Source organism: Hirundo rustica, chromosome 1 (genome assembly GCF_015227805.2).
Source record: "Hirundo rustica isolate bHirRus1 chromosome 1, bHirRus1.pri.v3, whole genome shotgun sequence".
NCBI lineage: Eukaryota > Metazoa > Chordata > Aves > Passeriformes > Hirundinidae > Hirundo > Hirundo rustica.
In genome coordinates, this window is record NC_053450.1 from 47,541,203 (window position 1) to 47,556,019 (window position 14,817).

General features: G+C 39.4%; 1 protein-coding gene across 4 annotated transcripts in view; it reads right to left on the bottom strand.

Moving 5' to 3' along the window:
* Positions 1–14,817, bottom strand: part of LAMA3 (laminin subunit alpha 3) — a 100,627-nt gene that overhangs the window by 58,868 nt on the left and 26,942 nt on the right. Inside the window, exons 13-24 of one of the 4 annotated variants that reach the window (XM_040074879.1) lie at positions 14,060–14,194; positions 11,458–11,592; positions 11,026–11,072; positions 10,026–10,125; positions 8,785–8,837; positions 8,164–8,269; positions 7,138–7,237; positions 6,518–6,674; positions 4,210–4,342; positions 2,506–2,648; positions 942–1,042; positions 671–824 (exon numbers count right to left, since the gene is read on the bottom strand). In XM_040074879.1, the coding sequence (XP_039930813.1) occupies positions 671–824; positions 942–1,042; positions 2,506–2,648; positions 4,210–4,342; positions 6,518–6,674; positions 7,138–7,237; positions 8,164–8,269; positions 8,785–8,837; positions 10,026–10,125; positions 11,026–11,072; positions 11,458–11,592; positions 14,060–14,194 (1,364 nt within the window). Of the gene's footprint in view, positions 1–670; positions 825–941; positions 1,043–2,505; positions 2,649–4,209; positions 4,343–4,533; positions 4,673–6,517; positions 6,675–7,137; positions 7,259–8,163; positions 8,270–8,784; positions 8,838–10,025; positions 10,126–11,025; positions 11,073–11,457; positions 11,593–14,059; positions 14,195–14,817 lie in introns of all 4 variants that reach the window. The other 3 variants (XM_040074868.1, XM_040074856.1, XM_040074847.1) reach the window with 3 other exon arrangements.

A 14,817-nucleotide genomic window follows, 5' to 3' on the forward strand; every position in this document is an offset into this window, starting at 1 on the left:
AGGCTACAAACACTTAAACATGTAAATAATTCTGTCAACAGCCCTCCTGACTTCACTGCAATTATACATACCAGTAAATTTTGCACATGCATCAGTGATGAAGCACCGGAGCCTGTGGCATGTGAATACTCTTGCTGTACTTAATATTTTTAAAAGAAATATCCAAGCACAGTAATAGAGGCCACAATCATTTTACATCACTATCACATAATTGATAAAATACCTTACTTTTGCCAAACACACTTTTATGAAACAAAAAGATCTAGTAGATCTTCTCATTTCATAAAACATGTTTTGCTTTCAAAGGACCTACAGCAGTGGCATAATTGCTTCTGCTTGTTTTTCAGTAAAGCAAACATTTTACCATTTGCCATTTCTGCTGACAATTCATTATGTCATTTCTTCTGAACAAGCCAACAGGCCTAAAGGAGAAGGATTTTTTACTTAATGAAATGCTTTTCCAGTGGAATGTCCACTCCAATCACAGTTATAAATCTGCCTACACTGACACTTTTACATAGTTTTGTGTAAAATGCAGACCTTGGTGCAGAGTCAGTTTAGGGATGTGTTTAGATCTGAAAATGCTGCGCTATAAATCTGCAACCATTTTAGTCTGGTAGGTTTGTAGTCAACAGCACAGATGGGACTGCAATTAGCAGGCAGGACTGACCTCTCTTCCACTGATTTGGGCCATCACTGGCTGACTGGGAGCTGGCTGTCGCACAGGCATTCTTCTGGATTCTCCCCCGTGCCTGAAATGCACTGCCTCTGAACCAAGGACACAGGAAAATCTGCCCAGAGGCAAATGCTGATAGAGCAAGCAGCTTACACAAAAAAACAACAAAACAAACAAAGCACAGGATTATTATTGTTTTCAAGTGCAGCAGGATGATAACAAAACAAACCAAGGCACTGGTTTACGCTGTAGCTTATCTACTGACTGTTCTGCTGAAGCAGGCCTGGGATGCGTGCAAGGCTCTGTAACTCGGATCTGCAACAGGGACGCCTCGTAGTAATCACTAGGTAACAGCACCAGATAATCCTAAGAACAAAGAATACAACAAATGCTAAAGCATTCAAACAATGACAGAAAGAACATCTCCGGGCTTTCAGGATGTAACAATGAATGAAACCAACCACATAAACAATTTGTACTGAGGGTATCTGCAAAATGCGGGTTGGGCTTTTTTTCTGCTACTACTTGGGCCAATAACATCAGAATGTGTTTCCCTAACCCTGTAATTTCAGAAAAATGGTATGAAGGCAGCTGCCCTGTGATCAGGGAAAACTCTGAAGCCACCCTCCCATCATGTGCTGTACAAGACAGTGCACCGAAGGGAGCTTCCCTGCAGCTCAGTAACACACAGCCAGATGCTTGCAGTTTTCATCCATGAGTGCAATCCACAAGCACACAACTCAGCTCTGGGTGACTCCACACAGGAGATTCACATATCCCAGATGACTTGATTAAAATACTCCATGTAATCTATTAAGATGTGCTTCAAAAGCTGGTATATTTTTGTTCTGCCTTGCTTACTTAAATTGAAGTATTACAGCTTAAGTATAACAACTATCAATGTGAGAACATGATGGTGACTCCACACAGGAGATTCACGTATCCCAGATGACTTGATTAAAATACTCCATGTAACCTATTAAGATGTGCTTCAAAAGCTGGTATATTTTTGTTCTGCCTTGCTTACTTAAACTGAAGTATTACAGCTTAAGTATAACAACTATCAATGTGAGAACATGATGGGCTAAGATAATTAATACATACCTTTTCAAAGATATTAGTGAAAAAAACCAGCACAATAATACTGTCACTTTCAGCAAGAAATATGTTTGCAAGCTCTTTACTAACACTTCATGTGGTATTCCATAAATTTAACACAGCCCCAGGCTTAATGACTAGAGACTCTGCTTTTTATCCCTGTATAAAATATGTAAGGATTTCAGTATGCTGTCTTTGTGATCATACATATTCAAGGTCTTTCATAAATGATCATCACAATTTCTCTTTCTCTAGCAATTTTTTAGAACTGTGGCTAGAAATTTTTTAAGTTTTTTAGTGAATGAAAGGAGAGAAAAGATAGGATAAAAGCAGTCAGAAATTGACCTGGCTCATAATGCAGCCCATCTTACAATACTCTTATGAAGATCTTTTTTGTCAAGAAACTAAGACCTTGGCTGAGCTAAGCTCTAGACACAACATCAGATATGAAAAATTTACTAACTTTTGTGAGCATTTACGCTTTGTGCTGTATGTTAATAATACCTCATCATTTGAAGGTTCAGATTCCAGATAGACTTAGAGTCTGTAAGGAGCAGAAAAATTAGAGCAGAAGAAAGAGAGGAAATATGAGGCAGAAGTGTAAATTTTCATAATTGTGTTCTGTTCCTTTCACTAGTGCTGTATTACACGTGTTTGCAGGGTTCTTTGCAGCAAACAACTCCAGAGCAGTAATTTTATGACAACCTTGTTTTCCTCAATTGTTTTCTTACCAAGAGGACTTCCTCTGCCATTATACTGACAGTCCACATGCCTGGAGCCAGTGAGAAAGGCTCTGTGGAGCTTTTTCCTGGGATTGTGATAAAAGCTGGCTCCTTGCTGGGTGGGAATACAAACTCTTTGCTCTGAGCAGCCCCTGCGAGAAAAAGAAAAAAAGAAAAAAAGAAAAAAAATATTAAAAAAAAAAGGAAAAAAAAATTAAAAAAATAAAAAAAAAGAAAAAAATTTTAAAAGGGGAAAAAAAAGAAAAAATAAAAAAGAAAAAAAAATAAAAAAAGAAAAAAAGAAAAAAAAATTTAAAAAATTAAAAACAAACAAACAAATAAACCACACATAAGTGACTGTGTAAAATGTCTCTACTTGCTCACTAAGCAGGACTGATAATTTGGTCCATTAAACTTTGTTTGACAGGAGTTGATCAATGCTTTTCAGTCAAAATGCATTAGCAATGCACTCAGACACAGAGCTATGCAGTGCTGGTTGTTTTCCTTCTTTAAATTACTCTTGAGCAAATTAGTACAGAAAAGCAGAGATCTGCCCCTGTAATGAACAGTTTTGCAATATTGTGAAATGGTCAGTTTTTCAGTTTCCCCTTCCATAATTTTCCATTCAACCTCTCTCTGCACTGACTCTCCATATGTTCAGCTGACACTTTTCATATTCTCATGTGACATTAAGGCAAATACTTCAGGTATTGGAGGTTCTCAGTAGCATCTAAAGTTTTTACTTGCAGACAGATAACTTCTAGGCACAGATGATGGGCCAGCTGTCTATGCCCCATCCCTGGCAGTGTTCAAGACCAGGCTGGATGAGGCTCTGAGCAACCTGGTCTACTGGAAGGTGTCCCTGCCCATGGCAGGGGGCTGGAACTGGATGATCTTTAAGGCCCCTTCCAACCCAGACCATTCTATGACTCTATGTACTACAGAAATATAACTGTGTTATGCTTTGTCAAACAGAAGGCATGAGGACCAACTGTTATGAATGCAAAAGATTTCCTCTTTGAAGACCCTGGACACAGACAAAATCTGGTTCCCTGTCTCCCAGTCATTAGAAGCCAGTGATGACCACAAACTTCTGCCTCTCTGCTGAATGGTGTCTGTGAAGACTTCAGTTTTGTCCTGAATTTATAAAAGGATCTATAACTTTACTCCTCTCAGTAAGGCAGGAATAGTAAGATATAATTCTGCATATAGGCTTGGTATGCCCCCACCATTCAAAGGATATGGAGTACTCATCTTTTTTCAGGGCCTGAAAGGCATCACCTGTTTTTGAAGTCTGTAATCAGAACTAACTTGGTAGACTGGGTTCATAATTTTAAACAAATCTTACTCAATGAATGAAGGCAAAAGCCACATTTAAAACTTGAACATTAAAGGCAAGTAAACCAAACAAAGTGTTGTTACCCCTTCTTTAAAAGTTTCATAAAACCCACACTTGAGAGCTTCTGAGTACAGGACTGAGAGTACTAAGTGTGGCAAACATTTGAAGAATCAAATGTTGATCACTACTGCAAGCAGGGGTTTCATGCAAACAAGCCACATCAATTACACAGCAAAAACGTACGAGGAGAAGCACAAAAGCTGTTAAAAGTGATGCCCCTTTTAAGCAACATTAGACTTGACTTAGGTGCACCTTGGCAAGCCTTCTCTGATCTAATATCCATCTGAGCTGTTGCACTGCTGAGTTACACCTACCTGCTCCAGGCTGAGACTGACAAGCAGATATGCGACCAGATAATGTTTCGCCTCCAGGGTTAATATACCTCAGGATAATGCGAAATAAGTAGAGGTTTGATTTTTCCACATTCAAAGTTATCCTCACTTCATTCTGAAAAATGGAAGTTAATAAACAAAAACAGCCGTAAAGTGCTGAATTGAGGAAGAGTTAGAAGCCATGCAAGCACCAGACTAAAGTCCTACAAGAAAAAGGCACATGCAGACAAGTATATACTGGAATGGCAATGCTGATGTATGACAGAGGAAGACAGGGAAGCCTAGTGAGAAAAGTAATTCACTTACAAGTATAATTAGTGCCAATATGTTTTCCCTCAGCAACTGAGATCTTCCCTTTAGAGCTTTTTGAGCCCAGGCTGACATAGTGGAGGACTAGGTGGAAGAGCTTAGGGGAAGCCACAGTAATAGGCACAACCACCTCTGGCTGGGAAAAATAAAAAGAAAGGGAAAAAGGAGGAATGGAAAGTACATTACTTGTTACTAGCACCCAGAGAAAGAAAAAACATTTGGCAAAGACAAAAGACTTGGGCAGCTTACAAAAGAACATAGAACAAAATCTCCTGTGAAATAAAACTCTTGTTGAATATGAGCTGACCCAGAATGGCTGAACTAACATGTGTTAGTGCGATACACCAACAGTATTTTACTGTTATTCTCCCCACTCAGGCCATAAAGGAGGCATATGGTCTCAAGGGCTGTTTGATATTCCTGTCTTTCCAAGAACAGTTCACGGTCATCGATCCTAGTCTGAGATCCCACAGCATGCAAACACCTCAGACTGTCACTGAAACTTCTGATCCTCCATCAGGTCCTACAGTTGCTTAGAGCTCCAGTACCAGAAATGCACTCCTTGTCCTGGGGCTGAACCTCCAGACCCACAAGATTCTCTGCATTCACACAGCCCCATTATGCAGTTTTCAGAAAAAACTAGGAGACATGTTAAGGGTCAGTGGCAGATTAAGAAAAAAACAGGACTGGTGCAAACCATGGGTTTGGTTTCTTTCTTTCCATCCTAAATCCTAAAGTTCCCCTCACAATCCAGTTCCCACCAGTTCACCCATCACAATCCACCTGCTGTCCCTTTCCAAGCTACTTGTGGCACTGTGACCTCCCCACCACTGTGGCCCACTCTGCTTCCCCAAATGCAAATGTTTTCTCTGTTTCCCACATCTGAGAACAGAACAAAAAGCCTGTACAAAATCCCTCTAGAAAAGAAATACAGAAAGCAGCTGAATTAGAAAGCAGGCGCCAAGAAACCACAGATACCAAAGAGTTGCCTTCATTTACAAATGTGGAATAGTACTGAAAATTCAAAAGTTATCTGGGACAAAAAAAACCCTGAAGACCAAAACAACTAAAGAATATTGAAAAATGAAGAACATAAAGGATGTAATTGTGCAACTGTTATGTGCTTTTGTTCTGTGCTACAGTGATTCATGAGTCCCTGGACAAATGGAGGCTGGACACGACTACACTGAAGCACTGCTTTCAAGATGAGTGAACAAACCCCATTTAGTACTCAAATCTACTGTTTTAAAATTCTGCTTGATTTGATCAGCAGTTCAATCCAAAGTCAGAAGGGCCTTCTTCAAGAAATTATGGTGACTTTCTATTTCTGTGATTTACTTATTCCCTCAGCTGTTGTTTAGTTTATTTATAGTCTGTCATGAAACTAAAATAAATGTTGCCAATTTGCACCTGTTCACAGTTTCTTTCACTGAACCACACATTCTCCTGTTAGCTGTAATGTGAAGGTATCATTCATAATAAAAGCTGACATTCTCTTTCCTCTTTACCCAATATAAGTTCAAGTGTAAGATGACTTCAGTGACAGCACTGTGAATTTACCTGAAAATCTTATGGACACAGACTGTCACGGACCTGTGCAATTCAAATTATTTAGCCAAGCATTAATCTTCTGCTGTTCCCACTGTTCTTGGCATGACAAGAATTTCTGCACTTAGTATTACAGACTTTAAAGCTGTAAGTTCCCTCTTTACAGCTGTCTCACAAAAAAGTCAACCTCAGAAAACATTTCTGAAGAAGGTGTATAGGTACAAGCAACGTGCAAATGACCTGACAAAAATACCAACACCCTCTAATCCAGAGAGCAACACAGTGCCAAAGGGTTCTGGTTAGTCAGATCCTGTCCTTTTCTCTGTCTGTTTTCCATGACCTTCCACACACATAGCAGTATTATAAAGACATATGCACTGTGCACTTTTGTTTTCACCCTCACCCCAAAGTCTTGAGTGAAATACCAGCTTACTTGTATAGAGGACATCTGTGCATATCCTCTCCAACTGAAGCGAGGAAATTCCTGCGGATCATAGCCAAACCGAATTTTCCCTCCTTGGACAGTAGTACCATCTTCAATCTCAAACTTCATGTGGTGCAGATCAGGAAAAAAATAGTTCTTTTCAGGCCTTTCAAAGAGGAAAGAAAGCCACAACAAATCAGCAAAGAATTACCAGTTATTTATGATCTGCATCTAAAGGCAAAAAGCAGTGGAAGGGAGGTGATCTACTGATGACTGAGGAATTCTGACAGCAGCTCATAGATTCAAGACAGCTGGTAAGAGGGATGTAATGAGAATTTTCTTTCCAGAAGCTTTTACAGCTTTCATATTTTCTCCTATACAACTCTTGATAGATATATAGATACACATGCAATATTATTGCAAAACTGGTATTGGTTATTAAAGGAAACAAGTCAGAAAATCTTACTAAAATACAGGAAGGAAACTGCCCGGGAAAATTAGTACCAACAACCAGTGCAATTTACCAAGTTACTTATCGACAAACCCAGAATGAAAGTATAACAAGGGGGCTCTGGGCAGTTTGGACAGGACTGTGCTGAAGCTGTGCCAGGAGCTCCGGCTGGACTCACTCCCGACAGGCGGTGCCCACGACGTGCGCTCTGCACCGGCAGCTGCCCGAGGGCTGGGAACAGGCTGGGCTGAGGGATCCTCCAACATCGCACCTGCAGCCTGGCAGGCCCACAGCAGAGGCTAAATCAGACAAAGAGTGATAAAAGTTATCTGAAAACACACCACGGCTTCACCTAATCAAACACCGTTAATGACTCATTTCCTCCTCCCAGAGCCCTTTAGACTCTTTCAAACACAACTTAATACACGTGCAGAAGCTGCAATTATTTTGATCTCCCCGTGTTTGCGCCTGTTTTCTTCTTAATTTCTCCTTAGAATGTAACAAAAGTCACTTTTTAAAAACCCTCAAATAATACACCCTGCCACATTGCTAAATGCAAGGCTGCAGTTTTGCAGAACTGCTATTCAAATGTTTTCCTAGCAAGTGGGAATTTCTGCAGCGATAGCACAAAGAATAATTATTTTAAAAAACCCAGAAATAAAAAAACCCTAAAACCTAACTTACAAAAATTACAAGATGTTAATTTTTCAAAGTCTGGTACCCCAATATTTAATGTTTCTAACAAAATTGAAATGCATGCATTTATATAATATACATATTTTCAACTGACATTGGACAACAATACTGAATGACTTTCTACAGGAGACAGGGCTTGTGGCACAAACTGAAGGACACCTCTAGTAATGAGGTATAATATGCTGCACCAAGGAACAAGTATGTCAAGGCTAAAAATTTCAAGCTGGATTGAAAGGTTGAATGGTCCTAAACAAGATTTATGTCATGGTCTAAAAGCACCCTGTTTTCCAAGACATGCACAAAATGACTGGGAAGCACAGTGGTAACACTTGCCTTGTTCCTTCTCCTGCTGAAACGTAAAAGAGGAGCCACAAGCAAGGTTACAGCACCAGTACCAGTGCAAAATGTTGTGCACACAAGTAATTTGAACATCCCCATTCTAAACGTTTAGCCTAGGGAATTTTAAGGACTTCTGTGCTAGGTGCAAATGTTCCTTTATTCATTTTACCTTGGCAGCCAAAATAATTCTTTTCTTCAAGAGCATAATAACCAGCTTCACAAGTGTCACAGGAATCTCCACAAACATTAGATTTGCAGTAGCAATGCCCATTTTCCTGTGAAGAAAATAAATTTCATCAAAAATGCTTCAGTACCTTTCCGGAACTTTAATCTCTCAAAATGAATTGCCTCTAATTCTAAAGAGGAAAAGCCTTCTAATCGCAAAAAAAACCCCAAATACAAACAAATTAAAAACCCAAACCAAACAAACAAACAAACAACAAAAAAAAAAAACAAAAACAAAAACAAAAACCAACCAACCAACCAACCAAAAAAAAAAAAAAAAAAAAAAAGCCCCACCCAAAAGTCATTATCTGGACATTATTTCTGTCATTTATCATCTTCAGAAACAGACTAGAAAAATACATAAACTCAATAAGAAAATATTTTTTTAAAAAACTTTATACATTCCTTGGATGTGTAAAATTGAATCTTTGATGTATAAAACTAGCTATTTTATGTTCAAAAGCAATAAACAGTACTAAGATTTCTAGTACTTTAGCAAAATTTACAATAATTTATCTTTACAGTAATCAATTTAATTAATATCTTTCTTTTAATTTCACTTTACCTGCTGACATTCTCCAACTCCACTTAGTGTTCCACTCACATCACACTGGCATGCTGCACAGATGGAAAAATAAAGACACCTGCATTTCATCTTTCCATGACTCTTTACAGGAAAAACCCCACCACCCCGAATCTGCAATTTTGAGTCAATCTGGCACAAGGTGGATTTTATTCTGGGAGGTTCAGAACAGCAGACGAGATACTGGTATGAGGTGAGAAGAAAAAGAGGAGGAGAAAGAATGAGGACTTCTAAGTATGTGTGATTTACTAGTGTGTTTTAAAGTGATTTGACTTCTATTTGACAAAAAAACCTCCAAAACAGTATTGAGTTTGAATTTACAATTGTTTTCTTTCTTAGAAACATTCAGATGATTGATACAAAACAGTGTCATCCAGGCTGACTGGCACCTTCTGTTCTGCAGTGCTACTCTAGGACCAAATCAACTCCCCATATGAAACAGAAATGGAGAAAATATTGCAGGGAGGAACTATGCTGACCCAGAGGTTTGGAGAAACCCTGTATTGACTCTGCGAGTGAAAGTAGAGAATTACATGGAAAGTGCAGTACTTAGTATTTGAGGAGTTGTTTAGTATCTAGAGATCTGAAGTAAAAAATGTAATGACACCACTATCAAGTCCAAAGCTACTCATCCTAAGCGGCTGTTGTGGTGGAATCTGTTCCAGAGGAAACAGCTGGAGAAAACATTTAAAGATTTTTTTCAACTTTACTCTTTTAAATCTTCATTAATTACTATTATCTGCCTGAAAAACACACACTCCCTGTTGGAAAACATTGACAACCATAGGTTATTACATAGATATAAACCATAACAAATTTGTCACACCCTGAGGCCACAAGAAGGCCTTACACCCCAAGCTAGGAAATAATATAAAGTGAAAAGGCACTTTTTCTCTCAAAACAATGAGTGAAATTCTGATTTCAGGGCTACAGGTAAAATCCTGTCCGACTCCAGTAGATCTGCCATAGGGCCAATGTGAAGTGAACATCACTGTCACTTCAGAGCACACCCTGGTTCAGCAGCAGGCAAACACCCATGAAATTATGACCTGGTTTCTGAAAGTAACTGCTGGTATCACAAGTAATTTAGTGTTACAATTAAGCAGCGTGAGAAACATGCTGTTAACAGGAGTTGTGGAAGTCACAAAGAGCATCGCAGACAGTGCCAGAGAATAAAGATGACTACATTTCATAAGCCAGAGAAATACACCATGAAGCCATACCTGTACATCCCTCGGGGTTTTCTTTGGCCAGGTTCCAGTACAAGGGTTTGCATTTACTGCAGGTAGGACCTTCAACATGCTGGAGACACTGACAATAACCCTAACAACAGAAACGAGCTAATGGATTCACCTGCTTCATTAAAAACTTCCTGGTCTTTTCTACTAAGAAAAACCTAATATTGTTAAGAGCTCATGCAGTTTACTGACTTTTACAGACACATGGGTCTCAGGCTGATTCAGACATCTTAGATTTTTCTGTCTCATACTATGAGCACAAGATTGTTGCACTCTGCACATTTTTTATGTATCTAATTTATTCTAAGGGTCCCAAAGGATGTTCTTTCCAATTCTTTTATAGTCTTATTACAACTGCTCTAAAGTATTAACTGGTTTGCACAAAGAATAAATCCCATACTTCCTTAAAAATACTAATTCATTTTCATATTTCATCTTTTCTTTATTGGTGGAAGACACACATAGCTCTATACAGAAGCCTATCCATCAGACTCACCCTCCAAGTGGTCTTTGCTACACATTTAACAGTGCCTCTAATTTCTGGTAATATGCAACTACTAATAACCATGATCGTATTAATAATAGTGGAGCAACAACAAAGATGTATTTTTCAAGAATAACTTGATGCTGAAAGGCCTGTTGCAACGCAGGCCCAAGAAGGTCTTTGAGACATGCATAGGCTTTGAGACATGCAAAGGCTTATATCTTCATGTATATATTAGTGTTAAAAGCATACCAAAAAGACACAAACAGTACGCATATTCTATATATAAAAGAAAACCCCCACCCTTGACAAGGATTTGCACTGGTATGATCAAAGAACAAAACACGAAGTTTATTTCCACTCCTACTCATCAAACAAGCTCGTGCAATCCTTTTAGAACCTAAGAGCAGGCTTCAGGGCTTGAGCAATGAGCTGGATGTGTTCAGCAAAGGCACACGAGTGATTAACATGCACTGTTAGGTGCAGTGGCAGAATACTTACAGAGTGAGAACCAACGCTACCTGCCGGGTCACACTCGCTGCTGACACCTTTATAAAACAGACACATTGAAAGATCTTTTGAAAACAGAGCTGTGGAATGTAGTAGTGCACAAGCACAATGTAGCAGGTGTGAGCTTGAAAGGGCTTTTTAATAAGGTTACCTTGTAGAGACTCAAATACCTTAAACTCCAAAACAACAGAAGCCTTTAATAATGCTTTTTAGCCTGACTTATAGTATTTGGGTTCATATACAAAGCAGTCACTTGAAAAATAGAACACTAACCTATGGGAGTGACAGATATTTTCTTAAAGGTCCTGTCCCATCAAAATGGAGATCTTTTAAATGGAAATATATTTGAGAAGATTTCTTTTTTTCCATGTTGCAGAAATAGGAAGGAAAACCCTGGTAAAAGCAGGGAAGGCTTTTACTCACGCAAGCAGTTGGGATAACTGTAATATCCTGGAGCACACCGGTCACATCTCAGCCCAGCATAGTTACTACGGCACAGACACTGCCCTCCAGGACCACACGTATTCCCCAGTGAGCCGACACCATCACAACTGCACTCTGCACAGAGAAAATTAAAAAAAAAAAACAGATACATGTCTAAATCTAGAATTTGCCAAAAAGCTTACCTTTGAATGTAAATCAATCATTTAGATTCAGAAAACCAGACAAACCATGATTTTACCACCAAAAATAAAATATCCCGAAACAGACGGTTATTCTGCAATTGCCTCCTCAACCACTGATAATCTTGGTTCCTACAGTTCTGTAAGACACAGATAAGGCATTCAGTTTGATACCTTGCAAAACACATGCAAGGGACACAAATCCATCTTACATTTGGGAAGAATGTCACATAACAGAAATACTTAAGAGAATCTTTAAAATAATATACTCAAAGCATGTTGCCAACTGTAACAGTGAAATTCTCATGGAGTTACCACTATCTCGGGCTAAGAGCTAAGGACAAGACTTGCTATTTTCTTGAGATGATGGTGGAATGTTCTACAGGGTCACACTTCACAGGTAGAGGAATGGGACCCCATTTGGGCATCCCAGCTGTCCCAGGTACAAGATGAAGGGCTGTAGTTAACCACTTGGATGCTATGACTGGCAGAAATGGCTGACTGACAGAAATGTAAAGCTAACGCTGTCTTCCTGTTACATGTTCATGTTTCTGGTTCCCCCTTTTGGTTCCTCTTTCTGCTGCAGTCAAAGACATCTGACTTTGCCATGTTTACTTTAAAGATGTTTGGAAAGACAAAGGGCTTGCTAGGAAGTCAGCATAAGAGACATACAAACACTGAAGCTTCCAAGAACAACACCTAGACTAGAGTCCCCCATCATTTGACTATTATACTGCATTCTCTACTGATTTTAGTATTAGTGTTTTGTTTAAAGGCTTTGTTTTGATATCACTTTATTTGAATAAAGTTTCTATTGAGTTCAACAAGTCAAGACCAGAGAGATTTGTTCTAGTCACAGCAGCACAAAAAATATAGATCTGTCTCCCTTTTGAAGATGACAATTCCTTACAGGAATAGCAGGCTGGGCTGCTCACTTTCCCCCACAGCTCGCAGCATGCTGTGTTAATTTATGTTTAAACCCATGGCAGCTCATTTTAACTGAACAAACTGTGAACTGCAGCAATTCTGAGTAATCCCACTGACTGTGTTTTCAACTGTTTTTGTCTGTCTTTTACAATTTGTTTTTGCATGCTCTCTTAAGCTTTTATGTCTCTTTTCAGCTTTTGGTGTTCAAAGATCAAACATATTCAATAGCTGAATTGCTTGATTTGCTTTAAGATTGCTACTTGATTTTGTTCTAGGAAAAAAAAAAAGGTTATTTTAAAACCACTGAACAGTGTGTACCAATGCAGAATCCTGATCTGATGTTTTTCATTAAAAATGTTCATCTACTCCAGACCATAAAACCCACAATCATGTGGTGTTTTGTTATTCCACCCATTGTGTTTGGTAACACAACACAGTCTGTCTTTGCAAGGTGCCACAGTTTAACCCCAGCTGGCAAACAGGTACACAGAGCCACTCACACCCCACCCATGGGACGAGGGGAAGAATTTGGGAAAAAGATAAAACGCAGCATTGCACACAGTACTAGGAATAAAATTAATTCTACCCCAGCTGAAGCCAGGGCATGAGGGCATAAAGAATTCTGCTGTCCCTTTACAGGAGATAAAGAACTGTACAAGCCCAAATGAAGAAGACTGACGTTACCAACAGCCACAAATAACATAATGTTATACGTAAATCTTGTTAATCAGTACAGGAAAACACATACCAGAACTCTGCAATATTCTATATTCTTTCTCAATGGAAAAATCACTAAGGATTAAGAGCCCCCTTTCTCATTCACTTTAAAGGCAGACAAAACCTAGGGCCAAGTAGGACTTGATGGGAGTCCTTGTACACACACAAGACCATTATGGTACTCAAAAGTTATATTCCACTAATTTCCTTGTCTTGCAAAAAAGCAGGCTAATCCTCGGTGGGAAACTCCACTGAGATCTTTCATGTTTCACACCTACGTGGACACAGGTTGGGTAGGTTCCTGCCAGATGATCTTAAAAAGAATGAGAAACCAACATGAATGGCAAAATGAGAGTTTCAGATTTTCACATTTGCAGAACACACGTTTTACAAGGTACCAAACAAGGTACCAAAGGCTCTCTGCAAAAGCAGACCAGTGCTGCGCAGTTCTGCTATGCTGCCTCCTCAGCAGTCAAGTGCGCCCTGTTGCTGTGGGCCTCCACGTGAGAACAGCTCTCAAATGCTTTGGTTATTAGTAAGGCAGCTGTGCTGACTGAGAGTACATCAAACAGTCTGACCATGAGGGAAAAAAAGGCCTGAAATTGGAGGATCAAAATACATGAAAATTTCACTGTAGAGCACAAGAGTGAGTTGCCATTTGCTGCTGTGAACATTGCTTTGGCTGCTGGCCTGGAAAGCACTGCTGTCTGCCTTTTCAGGGCCCTGTTTGGTGCTGTACATGCAATCAGCAGCCTTACCTTGACAGGCAGGGAACGAGTGGTGGCCAGGCTGGCAGCTCTCACACTGAAGTCCAGCGACCCCTGAGCGACAAAGACACCTCCCAAGAAAATCGCAGACTTCGGGCAGTGTACCCATCAAGTTACATTCGCACACTGCCAAAGAGAAAAGGTATTTCAGAGGCAGCCTCTGCACAGGCTCTCTTATCTTTCTTGAAACAAAAATACTTTTTTAAGAAAGAGCAGTAAAAGCAACTCCTGCTCAACAGGACAATTTTCCCATCAGATTCATACAGATTTATAACAGCTTTTATTGATTGCTCACATCCGTAACAATTCAGGAACAAGGAAAATGTTAATGAAAGAGCATTGAAACTGGCTCAAAGTTCAATTATTGGAGTCAAAGCACTACACTTGGCCTGGCCCCACTGAGAGTCTGATTTATCAATCCCAAGTGGTTTGCCAACTACTGAAAGTAGTTCCATTGCTTCTGGGAGTGAAGTGAAACAATTTATGGTTTAGATTTACAATCTCACGTGGGAGTGGTCAATAAATTGCCTAAAAAGACAGTACAGAGACAGCTATTAAAGTTCAAATCCAGTTAGTTTTCTAGTATCGATTAGATGGGGTAGCATCGTGCATCAAAGTGAGGTTGCAAACTCATATTAAACACAACTTTTTTACAAAACCCCAAGGATAAGTAACAGAAATATTTCCAAAGTTATTCTAAGTTTAAACAATGTTACTAAATCCAAACACAAACTAGAGTCTGGCAGCTG